This window comes from Crassostrea angulata, chromosome 6, assembly GCF_025612915.1.
Source record: "Crassostrea angulata isolate pt1a10 chromosome 6, ASM2561291v2, whole genome shotgun sequence".
NCBI classification, from domain to species: Eukaryota; Metazoa; Mollusca; class Bivalvia; order Ostreida; family Ostreidae; genus Magallana; species Magallana angulata.
The window spans coordinates 54,928,601-54,946,654 of NC_069116.1; the positions used below are offsets into that span (position 1 = coordinate 54,928,601).

Consider the following 18,054-nt stretch of genomic DNA (forward strand, 5'->3'; position numbering starts at 1 on the left):
CTAAAATATCTCAAAAGGCTTGGACATATCCCGGACAAAAATATGGATCCGTGCATTTAGTTAATTCAGATTTACATATATATAAAGTATTTGTCATTTTAAGTACCTCATGCATATAGTCGCTTATTGCAGGATCACCTCTCCCCGCGACCGAAATTTTATGAATAACCAATTTGATTTACTCCCATATTACCAAAATAATCTTTAAAAACTGTTACAAAATATATCCAAGTGAATAATAAAAATATTACTCCAAAAAACATTTTTTTAAAACACTCTCTTCCCCCTCAGCATAAAGATTATTTTAGTAATATGAAGTAAATCAGGGTTATTAATAAAAATTCGGTCGCCGGGGGGGGGGGGGGGGTCAACAAGCATGCACTCCTACTATTGACGTCAAAGGTCGTCTATTTATACATACATGTACCCGGTAGTTCGTTTGGGTTGTTATTACGGTGTGTAGGAGAGAGATTTCAATGGAAATAATCAGGATGAGTGTGAGTAGATATCGGTAGAAACCGATAGATATCGTTACTTTTCTTATATGAAAAATAGCCAACTTTGGCGACACAAAAAGTTTGATACAAATATGTAGTTCTACGCGGTTATTCATGCGTTTATCTTCATTTCAATGATCGACAATTTCTTTTATCAGTGCATAATTATAAATACAATATTTTTTTTTAGATCATCGGAAAAACTTTGTTGAGAGCAGTTTAATACCCCGCGTATATAGACATGTATTCACAGCGTTTTTCCCTCGGGGTTTCACACCTTTGTCAATATATGCTCCACTCCCACCTGAACTTACCTGAGGTAAACCCACCGGGTTTTACCGGGTTTTTAACTAAAAATTAAACGAATGATAAATATACATGGTCAACATGCTGTAAAGTAAATGATTACAACATTTTCAAATTTCGTTCGAATTTTTTTAATTTAGATTGTGAATGGAGGATAATACAAAGGTTTTTTCTTTCCTCGTTGGAAATCAGATTGAAGTGTCAGGGAATGTAATATTTAGCAATGAAGAAGCCGCTGACTCAGGTATGAATGCACGTGATCGATTAGGTGAATCAGATACAGTTAATAATGTTCAATGTTAATTATATTGTTAAGATTTAGATATGCACTGCGTGAAACATTATATATGAATTTGGGTTAAATGTTGTATGTATTTCACATAATATGCAAATAAAATATCGTGTTTTTGTTGTGGTAAAAGGTAGTATGCTTGGTTTCAGTTTTGGTTTCGTTGTGATGTCATGTATTCTAAATATAGAATGCTATCACAGGTGCTTGAGGACAGGCCCGACCCACCCCCCCCCCCCATTTCCACCCCATCCCCCAATTGAAACCTCCTAGGCTTTACTCCCTTTTTTTGGGGTCAAATTATACTTTTATGACACCTTTCTAATCTAATTAATTTTATACATTCATTCCACAAAATTACCTAAAAAAAACATATTTAAATTAAAAAAATTAGACCCTCTTTATACTTTATATGTTATCATTTTTAATGTCTTATCAACAAACACAACACTCACCAAACTACAAAGGAAAATTGAAAATATCAATAATAATTTTTGATTGGATTGCTAACAAATTAATACATGACAAACCCCATATTTAGTTTCCAAATTTGATGCTCAAGGTCGATTAAAATTGAAAAGAAGGGACGAAGTAGAAAGAAATTTTGCCCTCTCCATGAAGTCTCCCATATCTCATAAATGATATTGTACTAAACAGAGACCAGAAGAGGTAAAAGAAGAAATAAAAAACAATATAGAAATATCGATAGATATTTAGCGAAAGAAGAAAAAAGCGTCCAAGGAAGCTAATACTTTAGGCACATGGAATATGTTATTTACAACGTGTTTGTACAATATAAGTTGCCCTTCTTTTGTCGGACAAATAGCTATAAAAACAAATGCTTATGCACAAAATCGTAATACGATGGGGAATGGCAATAAGAATAACATGCAGTTGAAGGAAGATTAGACCAATTGATATACCATGGTTTGTTACCTCTGACATCTTTTTTTTTAAATAATGTGGTGTTCCTACTTTGTCGTGCGTCGTATCCCTAACAAGGTTACTTTTCTATTGGTGCCGCCTTTAGTTGGATCTTCAGTAGGCCAAGACAAAACGATAATTGTTAAATTAGTGATTCACAGCCCCCCCCCCCCCCCCCAAACGAATAAATTATATTTATGAAATAAAATAAATAGACGCAATTCTTTTGTTATGGGAAAGCTCTAAAGGTCAAACAGTGAACATACATTAATTTACTTTATTACAATAATTTACTATATTTACGTTTTACATATATAACACAACTGCCTTTGTCTGTGATAACATAACGAATCAATTTTGTAGCATATAGCCAATAATTTCATAAAAGATGAGCTACACAAAATAGGCGTGTCTTTCGGCATAACCGAAAAATGGTATTGGCTGCATACAGTAATACATAACATGTGCAACATGAAAACACAGTCACTGTGGTTTTAAAGTGCACAGATTGTAAATGATAAATATATAAGTAATAGGGAATCATTCTTTGAATATTATGAAGTGATAATTTCGGTCGGAGCGTGGTCAAATCTATCATAAAGCCATTCGGGCTTTATTGGATTTAACCACGCTCTGAATAAAATTATCATCTCACAATACTCCAAGAATGATTTATTATTCCTTAAGTAAGTACTGGGCATCTGGCAGGCAAACTGAATGCAAGTTTAGAATGTACATTTAAAAGGGCTTGATGGTCGTCTCCTTTTTTTTTTTTTTACTATATACTGATCTCCTTTAGAAGAAGAGCTCTATATAATACAATAAAAAACTACCCAAACCTAAAATGTAGAGATTTTTCTTTACTAAATAATAGTTTATAGTTAAACTCATATCTTAACATTTTAATTAGGTAGATCTGATGTTTGATTTGTTGACTATCCACAGCCTCCTTAAGCCTCTACTATAAAATATATTGGTATGACCCCAGGACCAATCTACTAGCCTAGTAAAATAATTCCACCCTTATATGAAAACAATAACTCAGAAGACAACATTGTCACAATTCTAGTAGTAGAGATATGTATAGATTCTTTATAATATTCTGCATTCAGTTTGCATGCTTGATGCGTGATGGTCACACAAATGTTTGAAGAATTTAATGTGTTCACACTCTTGACGAACTGTCGTGACTTAATTAAGTCTAAGCATCTAACTGGTATTTACCTGAAGAGTACTCTAAAGAATATTCTTTGATTTTATCATCAGATGATGGCACCTAATAAAATCATTGATTACGTTTTTCTTATTGCATTTCATTCTAGCGCCGTGACACCCCAAATGCCAACTAAAACTATTCTTTTGTCATTTGTATACCTTTATTTTAAAAATCATTTTAAAATTGTTATAGGTAATAGACGACTTTGGATAGTGAGGCTAAACACAAAGATATCAACAGAAGAAGGTTCAATCCCGGTGAAATTGGCTTCAGAACCTCTTGTTTCTGCAGACTTGAACAGTATTTTGAAGCCATTATTTGAGATTGTTGGCATCCACACATCTGATTTGGAAACTGAAGTAGAGCTGAAATGTCTCAACAATCCTACCACTGAATTTATTCATAACGGTGGTGTGCCAAACCTTTTACAAAGAATCATAGAAAGAGATCCAATATTACGAATATTCCCTGCTAAATGCATATTTAAAATCACCGTCAAAGCGGTTGTGAGCCTGAAACATCTTGGTAATTAAGTAATTTTATCACATGCCAATTTTCAATACATGTATACGTGTGGACATATTTATGAGAAAATGAGACAGTTAAAATTTTGATAGCAATCATACCAATAATAATGGGGGGTTTCTACTTTACAGATGAAGAACAAACTTCGACATTGAAACAAGAGAGTCCGAATGTTGGTATTCAAGTAGGAGACAACTGCACTTTGACACTTTGCCCAAAAACGACGTCCTATTGTCATCAAGTTGGCGATGGCAATGTCATAATCATTAACATCGTAAACCATGAAGATTCCAATATTTCCATCTATCCAGGTACATGTTTAAGTGTGCTTTTCTACGACTCTCTTTAAAGGATCTATTAACAATATTATGCATGTATTGGTCACTTCAAAGTAATCAGATTAACCGATAACCGCCGGTGGTTTAAACATGTTTCTTTTTCATAGACACTCTCAGGCTTGATGTGTGCAGTGTAGTAAGTAAATTCCATAAATCTAGGTTGTCGATGGCAATTCGTTAAAATTGAATACCTATGAATCGTATTCAACACATGTATAATGAAGCTATACTCGTACATAAGGGGTTGAATCTGATTTTAATGACACAATCTGTTAAAGGTCTGAAAGAAGATAAAATGGGTAAGGCCAGCTTAACGTAAACATAAATTTCAACAGAAATCGTTTCTTGATGAATCACTATATATTACACTCATGTTCTACCACTTGGTTAATTCATTTTACCCATCAACACACGTATTTATCAAATGTAAATTATTCCTCTTACCTATTATAAGGAATGTATATTTCTTAAGTTTTTTCAATGCAAGCAACTTCAAAAAGCATTAGGAAACATTACAAGTAGCTTTATCGAGTGCTTACGAGTTGAGATAACATAATGAATTAAAAGTAATGAATTCAAACATTTTTTTTATGTAAAGAAGGAACAGTGACCGTGAAAGTGAGCTCCAAAGATGCTGGGTGGGTCGAAATGGAGGATGAAATTGTGACAAATTCAGACCAATGCAAGGCCGCCATCAACAAAGAACTAGAAAAGTACAACATCAAATTAATGAGTATACAAAAATGTTGCATTATTTTTGTGATACATCTACTGCACGAAAAAGATCAGAAAAAAATATCCAGGGAGGACGGCGCCGTTCTGAATCTCTTTAGAGCAATCCTTGAATCTGAATATTGGATTGAAGCAATCAGAAAGAAAACGGTAAAAGATGGCATCCCAACATTTGGAACAGAAGTGTTCTTAGACTTTTCCTTACCAGAAGGTAATTGATGAGGTTCAGTATCATGCATATTACATGTATGATCTTGATAACTTTCAACAATAACAAAATACTTTTGAACTTTGACCGTTTAATTTCAGACGAGCAAAACAAATCTGAGTTCCCAGCGCAATGTCGTTCAAATGGCGAAAAGGAACTCACGTTCTTTGTTGGAGATGAAAATCAGTGCAAGGTTTATGTGACTTTTGGGAGGGTTTTTATGGAAGATCTTCAAAAAATTACAACAGGTAATACTGTATCTTTTTCGTATAATGAAAAATATAAAACGAACTTAGCAAAGTTCGAAACTTGGTTAATGCTGAAAACAACTTTTTATACAAAGACTTTTTCTGCAATATTACCTCCTAGTGAGAAACAATGTGAAGAGTTTATGTACTCGTGTTCTTATATCAGAAATAGGAAACCTAGTGTGGATATTAGTTATATGTACGAGTCGTATTCAGTTTTATATATAATGATAAATAGAAAGAAACTGTTACATTTATGGTTGTATTTCTCAAACGATTTAAGTATATAGAACTGCCTAAAAATTATTCTGTTCTTACTATTCATTCAAATGTTTGATTTATCGACAGGAAGTTCTTCAATCAGTTTACGGATATCGCCAACCGTGAAGGAACCAAGACAGGCATCTTTTTCACCTGTTGAAGACCGTTTAAATGACGTTAACCTTGCACAAATCAACCTAATTCTAGGCAAATACAATATTCAGTTGGTGGGCATACGAAAAGGAAGTCTCATTTTGGATTTTTGTTTAAGTAAACCAATAGAGGGAGAAATATTCATACAGGCTGTAGCAGAAACTCTTCACGAACTATTTCAAAACGTCAAGGACTTGTTAGAGAGGTTTAGGGCTGTAGAATTGAATTTAGATGCATTATCGTTTGATCAACCAAAAACGAATATAAAAAGTAAGTGCTTTTGTCCCCCCTCACCCCCCCCCCCCCCCTTAATCATTAGATTAGCGTTTTGTTGGAGATCACTTTTCCATCTTATTATAAAAATCATGGCTTACTATATCATTGATAAGATCCGTTTAATTTTAGATCCTCAAACTTTGGAGTTTGTGTTATATCCAGAACACAAGGTCAAGGAGGCTATGGCAACAGGCGTATTACCTCAGGTTGTTCGGACCCTGCTGACCAAATACAATCCCCAACATCTAAAACGTGTTAAAACAATTGATGTAAAAGTGTCTTTTCCGAAAGAAAATCAAGGTAGAGTTTTTTTGAATATGTATTATTATATTAGAGACTAGTATATTCAAAAGTCAACATGCTGTTTTTGTCGAAAAAAACTAAGAATTACCATAAATTAAACATAAATACCCATGAAAATTTACAAAACTTTTAAGATTTATTTCAATGCATTACCTCTAGGTTCTCACAGCTGCCAATTGAAATTGTTCCTCAAAAATAAAATGACAAAGTTTGTTGAAACAAAATGTTGGCAAGACATCAGCCAGGCTCTCGAGAAAGAGAATATAGTAACTATTGTTGGAGATCCCGGTACTGGGAAAACTATGATTGCATGCAGACTCATTGTAGACGCAATAGATTTAGGATACGATGTTCAAATACTATGCTCTCCAGAAGAATGGGAAACAAAGATAGATCTACAGAAAAAGCAAATTATTCTCCTGGATGATTTTCTTGGGCATAACTTTCTTTGTCATTGCAAAGCGGATGGGTTTCTTTCAATACTGCCTAGAATCCGGCGTTATGTTACTCAGAGAAATGGTTCATTAAAGATTATTATTGCCTCAAGGAAAAATGTTTACAGAGAAGGGTTTCAGTACCTGAAGGTGACTACAACTGCTGTTGACGCACTAAACATAGTGCAAATTGATCAGAATTCTTTGACAGAGACAGAAAAGAAAGAAATCCTTCAAAGACATCTACCGAAAGAAAACTATACAGGAGAATCCTTAGGGTTTGATGCTGGACACTTCCAACAATGTGTTCAGTTGTTCTCTAAAGTTTCTTCGACCGAACCTTTGTCTAAATTCATGGAACATCCGATTGAAAACTTGAAATCTCATATCACAAAAATGAGAAAAGAATCAAAACTAGAGTTTATGTGTCTTTTGATTTTGGCATTCCACGGTGGTGAAATTTTCGTTGACAAACTTTTTGACATAAATGTTATGAAAACTAACAAAAGCCTGCTAGAATCAGTTTGTGATGTGGTTTATGATGAGGAAGAGATTCGCAACACGTTCAGGCATCATAAATCGGGCTATGTCAGTGTATGTTGCAGTAGATTTAGGTTCAGTCATATTTTGGTTTACAAGGCAATGTTGCGGATTCTTAAAAATCTCATGACCATGGATTTGGGCGATCTAATCATCTTGCATGTTCCTCTAGATTTTCTTGAAAGACAAGTGACAAGCAAAGGTAGCCCATGCTCTGAATTGAAAATATGCGTTGATGATGAAACATATCCTATTATTGCTAAGCGGTTTGTTGTCGAAATCAGACAGGGCAACGTTCAACGCATAGCAAAACACAGTCTTCTTAAAGATGAAGAATTCATGTCTAGATTTATCGAAGAATGCAGGGAAAATCCAAAGTCTCTAGTCACTTGTGAACGTGATAATCAAAATAGAAACCTTTTTGCTGGCAGCATTTTATATTGGATAGCAGCCGAAAGCTCAACAAAATGTCTTCTACAGATACTCAATGCAAATTTATTTCTCAATGAAACGGACAAATTTTGGTTAAAACTCCAAACGTCAGCATCTTTGATTCAAGCATGTTACAGGGGTATGCCGGTTTGTATCGTTGAAAAACTGGTGTCAATGGGTGCTGATTTGAATTGCTCCATGAATTTGATCGACGCATACAAGCATTATAACTGTGATCAATGCACATTATATGATAAAAACGGCATGACAGCGTTTAGCGCTGTCATTTCTTCAAAGCCAGACGACAATAGAAACGAAGTGATAACATTTCTGTTGGATCGCGAAGTATCCAGTTTTCTTAACATTCCAAATGTCCTGTCAATGTTTGTCAAAAACAATTACTCTGAAGATGTGTTAAGAGTTTTATTGAAGAAGATATCCCAGTCAAAAAAACTCTTTGAAAAGTTGAAATTAGAAACGTCTTTAGAAAAATCGTCAACATCGCCATTGTGGGTGGCAGCCGAATGTCAAAAGATAACCGCCTTTGCTATTTTGGTTGAGTTTGGTTTTAGGACGGATATCCATAACGACGAAGGGGAAACTCTCTATTCAAAATGTTCAGAATCTGTAAGAAAAATGCATTTCATGGATGAGTGCAAAAAATCCAAATCAACTCATCCCTCACCTGAAGAAATAAGAAAAATTATTAGTGAAGAAGAATTTTTCCCACTGGCAAGTGAGTACGTTTTTCCCTTCAAAAAAGATTTGTCTTTAAAAGGAAGTGTAAAATCTTTGGAGGTGTCACAGCAGAAAAGCTTCTTTGCGTCTCTTAGATCAGACATTGGATCCGATCAAACTGAGGACAGCCAATGTTTCACCGTATTTGAAATGCTGAAGAAGAAACCAAAGGGGGGTATCTTTATCGAGTTTCAGAAGAAACTGTCGGCGTGTGTTGATATCAAAGCCGTCGATGAAGAGGGCAATACTCTACTTTTATTAGCATGCGGTGAAAGCTACATTGATTTTGAGAATCCTTCGGTAAAATTCAACATCATTAAACTTCTTCTTGATAACGGCAGTCCAATGGATGACCACAACAACAAAGGTGAAAACGTCTTCCATCGCATTTTACGTAGTTGCCATATGCGAAAAGTAAGCATACTGCTGAAGCTCATCGAAGAGAAAGACAGTGCCCGTCTACTTTCTGAGGAAGGTAATTCAGGTTTTACTCCGTTCCATTTGTTGTGTGGTGTAGACTACAAATACGATGAAATAACGCTCGAGTCAGCCATCCTTCGCCTCACAAAAATGGTTGGGTTTGATGCGAAACAAAAAAGCCTAATGGCGATCGCGTGTAGTAGAAATTTCAACACCGCGCAGCAGCTACTGAAACAAGGATATGTTGTCTCTCAAAGAGATTTACAAGAGCTCGTGCTTAATTTTGAGAAGATGCCTTTTGATGCACACTTCTTATCTGGAAGTGATGTTTTATTATCACAATTGAATTTAGAAGAAAAGAAAAAGTTCAAGTCATGGGTAAAAACACAGAAGTCCTTCAGACGTCATTATTCAATACTATTTTATGCATCTGAAATAGAAAGTGAAGAGAAAAGACAACATTTTCGTAATATTATAGAATCAGACTGCAACGCTTCTGTGTGCAGTAGAGCAACCAAGGTACTTCTTCGCGATACAATCTTAAGAGGGTTGCTTGATGAATGTGAAAGGAGCTTTCTAATGAATACATTTGAATACTTTAATGCAAAAGGTAGAGGAATTTTGGAAATCGTCACTTTTTTGTTGGAGAAAGATGACCATTTGAATGTAAATGACGAGGTGGGCCATGGCGTTCTTTACTATTGCATCAATTCGAGCGTCAGTGAAGACGTAATAATTCAGTGTTTAAAATTACTAAGAAAACACAAAGTCAATGAAACGGACAGGGACTATATTCTCTTGGTAGCAGCTAGACGATTCATGACAGACACTGTTGGTCATCTGGTAAACGATGGTGTGAATATAAATCAGAGGGACAGTAAGGGCCGGAACGCTTTGCATCACGTGATCATGTCCAATTATGTATCGCATCATCTGAGGGTCAAATTTGAACCACTTGTCCGCCAATTAATACGTCATGGTATCGACGTCAACTGTATGGACTGTGAAGGACTAACACCTATTCAGTATCTTGTCGGAATGCAGTCTTGCGACTCTGACAACATAACAAAGGATGAATTAATCAAAAGTAGTCTGAAACTTCAGTCGCGCTGCGATTATCACGCCGGGTACGACCACTTTGTGCGTTATCTTGTACATAATAATGCAAACTATGAAGTGGTTAACAAGGACGGACAAACATTATTACACCTTGTTACGAACAAGATGAACAAAGATTCTTACAAAACAGTGATATATTTACTTGACCTTGGACTTGATGTGAATGCCAGATGCAAGACCGGCGAAACGCCTCTACATCGTATTGCCACTATTCCACTGGATGACGTTGTGTGGTGCACGGGACTTCGTTTACCAATATTGAGACTTTTGGTCAAAAATGGGGCTACCATTAACGCACAAGATGAGAGTGGCCAAACGCCTCTCCATAAAGTTGTTCAGCATTACCTTGAATTTTGGAAACATGACAAAAATGAATGTCCCCTAATGAAAGCACACCTCCTGATGTTAATGGCTGATGTTTTGATATGCCATGGTGGCGATATAAACATTGTCGATCTGCATGGAAAAAGTGTCGGGGACATTCTGGACAGCGCTGATGTCCCATTCCTTAAAATGATTGTCTATCAAGAGAGACCACAAGAAGAAATACTGGACCTAGTCACACTCAAACTTCGACACCCTGATGCTCTTTAATGTTTGTGATAACGTGTCCTTTGAAAACAAAATAAGTGAAGAAGGGCGAAAATAACACGGGGGAAAACAACCCTGTATGCAGTGTATATATATAATTATGTGTGTGTATATTTATATTTGCCATAAAGAAGATTTGTAACATGAACATATGTTTTATTTAACTTCTCTAAAAAATATTCAACATATCTTTAACTGAATGATACATATAACAACTGATGGAATAGTATGTCAGAACAGAATGCGTATTTATGTAATTTCGTACCTGTTAATCTAATTTATACCAGAATAAATGTTATTACCAAAAAGATTTAAATTTCTTCAGCATTAAATAAAGGGTACAAGAAACAATCTTCCAATCAAACCAGTAGGTAATTAAAAAACATAATCAATTCACTAAAACTGAAATAAAGGAATAAGCATAAAATACATAACATTGTATTACAGTAAATCTCCGAGACAAATCATTTTGCTTTTCACAATGGCATTTCGTTTATTTTTTTCCTACGATAAATTAAAACATACTTTTATTTTCCTTAATTTAAAAACAATAAAATCATAAAATATACAAGGTGACTTTCATTTTGTTATAGAAACAATCGATAAAATTTCTAATTGAATTCAGATTTTAAACAAAAATTGGTAAAAGGTTTAGAAATAAAAGGCAAGTGAATAATACATTAATATGAGGCAGTTTCCATACCAAGGATATATGCATCTCCAACAAAGTTTGATATGAAAGAAAAAACACCGAACCTTGTTTTGCAGCAAGATCCAATTGGACAGGACATAACTTACTCGACCAATCCCACATACTATATGACTATCAATTACAACTTATATATGATACAATTTCCAGCGGGAATGGCTCATTTTTTTTATACATACATATCGGAGAGATTCAAATGACAGTCCATACAGCATACAAAATAAAAGTGTTGAGGTGCACCATTCTTCATACTGTATACAGGGAAATATTCGCCCCCTTTCTATTTTTACCCCTTTTGCCCTCGTTGTCAGCGGGCGAATTTAAGACTGGGCAACTTCCAAAGTCTTACATTTTCTCTCTTTAAAACAAACTTATTCAAGAATTCAAGACAGGCCGAAACCGTTTGAAAGTGAAGAAGGGCGAAAATAATTTGGGGCGTAAATAACCCTGTATACAGTATTTATAACTAGGGGCATCATTTACAACTTCAAAATCCAAAATTAATTTATCAGTACTGTTCTTTAAATTCTATTTCAATGAGTTAAAATAAATAATGCATTCCTCAAGCAGAGCGCTGATAATACAGTGCCCTGTAAAAGTCCTAGTAGTTCATACATGATTACTGTACTAGTAGTACATAACATGATTCCTGTACCAGTAGTACATAACATGATAACTGTACTAGTACATGTCATAGTACATACCATGGTTACTGTACATCTTACACGAAGATTAAATGAAAGACATTCCAGTACAACCCTTGACAAAGGTCATGATATTTGACACTTTACTGACAGTTTACTCCACAATACTCTTCAGAACATATTTCACTGTGTATGCAAATGCAGCAAGTCCAACAATGACAAAGATGTTAGCTAGAGCGCTCCCTATCAAGCCCTGATTTTCATTGTCTGCCGGGTTTTGACCGTCATTTGAATGTGACCTTTGACCTATTGCTCCATGGTTGGTCGACTGCCGTAGTTCTTCAGCTCGCCTTTGCTGCTCCTCTTTTATTTCCTAAGATGAGATTTTCATTTACAAATAATCTTATAAAGCTGTACATGGGGAATTTCTAAACTTCCATGTTTAAATTATCATCGATTGTTCGGGGGTTTTTTTCTACATCTCATCTACATGACAGGCAATCAAAAATAGAAACATTTTTTTTTTTAATTTAAACCATAAAAATGTGATGGAATTTCAAAATAAGAGAAAAAAGTCCAAACCTCTGCTACATCAGGAAACAGGTCACAAAAGACACTATCAGACAAGTTAAAGGATCCGCTCTGTGCAGCCAGCTGTCTCTTCTGTAAAGTACAAATGTACGTGCATAAATAATACCTGTACCTCATACATGTACCTGTACCTCATCCATATACTCTCTAAATGGAGGAATTGCCCGTTCACTTTAACTCAATGGCTTTTAAAACAAATGAAGCTTTAGTTTGAATCAGGAGACATTCTGTATTAAGATATTTCTGTATTACATTCTCAAATGAGAGCAATAGTATGCAACTTTTAATGTCAGAAGTCTGATAAGAATCAAAGAAATTGTCTTACCGTGTAGTCAGAAGTTTCTATACTGCCCAATGTTGGATCTTTCTCAAGCTAAAGAAAATAAAGGTTATTGTCCATTAATAATATAGAACTGATACAATATCATGCATATACGGTAATTTTTCAACTTAAAGTAATATGAGCTGTATTTCTTAGAATTTCATTTTACTTCAAAAACACGCTAGTATGATAAGTCTGCACTTAATTTAAACTCTTATGATAAAAAAGGTTTGAAAGAATTATTAATTTTCGTCAGAGTAAAGATTTCTCTTCTAACGAATATATTGCAGATCAATTTTTGTACAGGACGACAATAATTCAATTTTGCTTCATTTAAGGCTTCTTTACAGCTTTTCCAATAAAAATATGTCTAACAGAACTTTAAAAACCATGATATTTTTGTCATTTTAGTAGAAAAGAACATATTTCGTAAAAAAAAAAATTCAGGATAAAAATTGCAGCTCATATTGCTTTAAATTTTTACACAGATCAAATTGAAAAATAGTTTAAAATGCATAATCAAACATCAATTTCTAAAAAGAAACTTACAATTCATTATCAAACAACAATTTCTAGTACAATTATTTGATTATGACTTTCTAAAGTTTATCAAATGTCCCTGTTATTTCTTTTCATTATCATCTGGCAGAAATAAAATTCTTCAATGATAGCCTTGACAGTTATTGGTACAGTAGCTTGGACTTTTCCAGTATCTACACATTCATTTTACAGGTATACTGACCATAAAGCTAAGTAGCCCTGTTAGGATGGTGGACACTGACCAAGCAGGGTTCCATGTGTCTGGATGAAAATCACTGATGGACAGACACAGTCTGAAAAACCAACAAAGTGTCAGTGTGGATACAGTTGTAAATAACTAAGCACCAAAGTAAAAGTCTGATTAAGGTGGTATGGGGCATCTCCATGTGATGACATACAATTTATCCAAATAAACAATAAAATCAAGTTTCATTTTATATGTAGTTTCTTTTCCTAGATTGTCACCTAACAATGTAGTGCAATGGGTTAGAGGTTACACTGAGAATCTGTAAGTGATGTATATATGAGTCCCGAATTTTTACATGTATCTTTTCAAAAACTTTTAAAAGGTAATTTTTGGTTAAATTTTGTAAAATTTGAAAATTCTAAATTGGTGAAAGTATTTTTATTTTGCATCAGGATCTCTAAATACGATATCAAAGTTAAATGCAACCTTACTTCACACTGTCTAGTACGTGAACAATCATGATATGAATCGCTAGTATTGATATATACTTTAACTCCACTTGATTACACACCTTGTGTTGCATTTAAACCTTCCATTTGGAGTAATCATATATATACTAGGTGGCTTAAATGGAAACTGCCGAGGGAAGACAAGCTTTCCATGGTAAATTCCTCCTAGATCAAAAGAAAGGCATGACTTTTTATGAAAATACTGTAGATACATATATACTGTTCATGTACAATTCTTAACCACTAAAATTGGGTTTTATATGAAGAAAATGATTTAATAACAGGAAAGTGCTATTTATAAATAAATGTATGTAAAAAGCTGCAAAAGGCAAACTCTACTTTGAAGTTTAATAGTAATACCAATCTTGAGTACATTCATATCACTGAGAGTCAACTTAGTTATGGTAGTTATAATCTTTATCCTGAATTCCAAAGACTCTCTTGACATAATTTATCATCTACATGTAATATACTTATTCTTGCCTTCATATGGTGACTTTTCTGGTCCTCTTACTATGTAATGCCTACAAATAAACACAAATACTGAGTATTTCTCATTATCAATCAATACCTTAAATATGTAACAGAAATTATGAGGAAATCTACCAAAATTTTTTTACATGTATTCTATAAAGTGAAGAAGTGTGTATAAATTGACAGAACTATTAAAGTGGTAAAATAGGTAAAAACATTTTTCAAAATTAGCAATATGTTTCATCAGTCCTTCTGCCAGCATTCACTTGTAAAGAATCCCAATAAAATTTATTAATAGGTCTTTTTTGTTAGCCTTTCCATATAACAGGTAACTGACAAATTTTAAAAATCCTTATTATTATTTGAATAAATGCATATCATAATCTTAAATTGTGGTGACTTTTTTGGATGTTGTCTGCAGTCCTATAACACAACAAGGTTGTGCAGACAAATTGAATACTACGCGTTAGCATTCAGTTCTTATGTTTATATTCATTTTGGTGTTTATTTGTATGAAGTATTTGTGTATCGTTGGCTTAAAGCCATTATATACCCTCTTAGTCATGGAACAGCCATATTAATATGTTATTTACTAGTTTGCATCAACGACTAAAAATACAGCGCCAGAAACTTTGCAGAGTATGGATCAGACATTCTTGGCTTGCGAAGATGTTATTTACTCTGCTTCTTCCCACTTATGAAACAGGAGGAGAATAAAATCCAACATTTCATATTTTTGTGAGAGAATTAATCAAATGCATTTGATGATGTGCCTATAATAAATCAAATTTCCTCCTTTCTTTCAATTTTTTTTTATAAATTACATGTATCATGAAAACGAATTTATGTTTAATATTCAAGGAAATTATTTCAGGAAAACTACTTCAGGAAAACCCACTGAAAATAGCTTATTGTGACAATCACAGTTCATATACATAATTTTTTGCTGATACTGTGAGAAAAACCTTCAGCTTAGTTTACATTGGTGGTATGGGTCTCAACTTACCACTCTAGAATGTTGGAAGGAAGGGGGAGGGCTCTGACGTAGGGCACAGGGTCCTTCATAATCCTCATGTAGTCCTGCTTCAGACGGGCTGTTGCCGTCGTGTTTACTCGCTTAGAGTTCATTTTGATTCTACAAAATAGATTCAGTAGATATCAAATGCTCATTTCACTGTCAACGAATTTCTAAGCATCATTCTGTTAAGCCAGCTGTTCATTGATACACATAATAATTTAATGCAATATTTTCTTATAAAACAAAACAGTATTGATAGAATTCATTAAACTTTACTTTAATAGAGCTAAGTATGACTGTAGCTAGACTATATCAACCTAATAAAGCTCTTACAGACTAAACAATGTAGTGACATGTCTAACATATAACAGTTGTTGGTATAATTCAGGATGGATTTTCCAAGTAAAAAAAATGGATAAAAATGAAACTTCAGCATGTTCAGAGACACAAACTCTATTTCATCGATTGAATTCTATGTATCGTAATAAAGTATTTTAGGACCTTTACCAGAAGGATCCTCCCATACGACTTGGCCAAAATGCCAAACAAACTGGCAATAACCTGACAGACCTCTGGAGTTGACTTTCGTTTCCGGTAAGCGCCAAAGTAACGCCGATCATGCCACCAGTCAATTTGTACCTTGTCCATTTGGTTCCCTCTAAGCACACCATACACTCTACGATACGTAAACGCTTGTTTTATGTATCCTAGAGAAGCGGTTTTACAAGTCTAAGTTTAATTTGATTGGCGGGTTTCTAAAAATCAAAAAAATAAATAAGTTAATAACTTTTTCAACGAACTGCAACTCCCCCCAACACAGTCTTTCTGACGATGCATTTAAGAAAAATCAAAGTGAATCTTAGCATTCAAGGTAATGGTCCATACCCCACTAGATAAGTAAAATGCCTACACATTTTTTTCATATTTTTCAAATATGTTCTTATCAAATTTTACTCAGTTGGTTGGTCCATCAGTATTATTAAAGGAATACGCTAGGACCGTTGCTAAAAATAGAACCCATTGCGGTCAACGGCGGTTTTTTCATGCATAAAGAATGTAAGCATAAGCCTGAAATTTGACTTTCACAAAATCATTTTTTGACTTATATCCCATGTAAAATGAAGGAATTATTATTTAAAAACAAATATTTTTTTTTTGCACTTGCTTATTTATTAAAAAATAGATAAATCTGCTTACAAATGATGTAAAATGAAATGAATTTTCAAACCGAATTTAAGCTCTTTTAATTTTATTTACGTACAGAATTCTCTGAAATATTGATATTGTTTACCCCTTAACGTCCTAAATCAATTATATAGAAACAAAATTACCCAAAGGATCCGCCTTTTCAGGATCACAATGGGTGTATTTTTGGTAAAAATCTTTAAACTATATTTTTGGAAAAAGATCCGTAAAAATAAAATTGTGCATAGGTTTATTATTTCATCACTCTAAAAAAATGTGTTCAGATTATTGTTACATTGTAAATAGGCCTAAAGGAAATTTTTTTATACTACGGGCTTAATATTTTTTTTTTTCAATATTGTTTATTTCATTTCAATTATCAGTTGTAAGGAAAATTTACCCAAAGTTTTTTTTTTTTTTCAAGATATAAACTTAAAGTTGAATTTTTTTCAAAGGCTTAATTTGGGGTCACAGAGTCGACAATAATTATTTTTTTGGGGGTTCAGGTTTTTTTTTATATATGCAAAGGGTTGCAATTTCATATCTTGCTGGATGTTACATGCATATCGTATTCAAAGAAGTCATTTAAATGGTACCTTGTACTATTAAACATACTACTTACTATAAACATTCCATTTTTTACTTATTTGTCCATCATTTCCCGAAAACCAAGCGTGTATAAAGTCATACAGTTACTATGTTCCTCAAATACTAAAGAACTGTGTAATTTAGGGTAAAATCTATATTATGCAAACAAGCATCGAACTCTTAATGTGAATAATTTAAAATTAATTATTTACATTTTGTATATTGCTACCCTGTTGTATCTAATATGTATGTTTACATGTATAACCTATGAGATATTTGTCTCTTGGAATAAAGAACTTGAACTGTTTAATGGCAAATAATATATCAATTAACATATTCAGATAAAACGTGTTTTGATAAGTCTAATAACAAAAGAGTTGTCATTAATCGCTGCTTTGCGTGTCTAGACATTGTTTCATTTTGATTGTGCATAATATCTAATTGAAATCTTTTTATTGTTTGTTCAACTTGTCAAAGTCCCTGGAACTAACACAGAATATACAAGTTATACTCAACAGGCGTGTCTTCTGCCGAGATGCACGACAGGGTCTCATTGATCAAAATTGAATAGATTGCCGTATAGGATAAATGTTGTTATTGTTACTCTAGGAAAAAACTCACTTAACTTGTTCAAAGTTCACTAAAGGGTTAACAAACTTTGATGACTATGCACTATCTGTGTATTCAGTTTGATGGCCAAATGTTTATAGATATGACCTGACACTTATAAGGATGAG

The 18,054-nt window shown here is 33.8% G+C and overlaps 2 protein-coding genes across 4 annotated transcripts; one reads left to right on the forward strand and one right to left on the reverse strand.

Annotated features, from left to right (window-relative positions):
* The first annotated feature begins 416 nt into the window (after positions 1 to 416).
* Positions 417 to 10,860, forward strand: LOC128188313 (uncharacterized). Of its 2 annotated transcripts, XM_052859285.1 has the most exons (10): positions 428 to 497; positions 688 to 816; positions 944 to 1,047; positions 3,425 to 3,757; positions 3,889 to 4,068; positions 4,694 to 5,038; positions 5,137 to 5,283; positions 5,632 to 5,967; positions 6,103 to 6,273; positions 6,436 to 10,860. In XM_052859285.1, the coding sequence occupies exons 3-10, from the start codon at positions 951 to 953 to the stop codon at positions 10,551 to 10,553; spliced, it is 5,727 nt and encodes a 1,908-aa protein (XP_052715245.1). In that variant the 5' UTR covers positions 428 to 497; positions 688 to 816; positions 944 to 950; the 3' UTR covers positions 10,554 to 10,860. The 2 variants fall into 2 exon arrangements, with proteins under 2 accessions (XP_052715246.1, XP_052715245.1); XM_052859286.1 differs by lacking the exon at positions 688 to 816 and having other exon boundaries at positions 417 to 497.
* LOC128188314 (ubiquitin-conjugating enzyme E2 J2-like) lies at positions 10,686 to 16,185 on the reverse strand. 2 transcript variants are annotated; one of them, XM_052859288.1, is made up of 8 exons: positions 16,052 to 16,185; positions 15,533 to 15,661; positions 14,536 to 14,576; positions 14,115 to 14,217; positions 13,559 to 13,649; positions 12,820 to 12,867; positions 12,486 to 12,566; positions 10,686 to 12,276 (listed from the first exon to the last, which is right to left on the reverse strand). In XM_052859288.1, the coding sequence occupies exons 2-8, from the start codon at positions 15,652 to 15,654 to the stop codon at positions 12,058 to 12,060; spliced, it is 705 nt and encodes a 234-aa protein (XP_052715248.1). In that variant the 5' UTR covers positions 15,655 to 15,661; positions 16,052 to 16,185; the 3' UTR covers positions 10,686 to 12,057. The 2 variants fall into 2 exon arrangements, with proteins under 2 accessions (XP_052715248.1, XP_052715249.1); XM_052859289.1 differs by having other exon boundaries at positions 16,046 to 16,155.
* Positions 16,186 to 18,054: the final 1,869 nt, after the last annotated feature.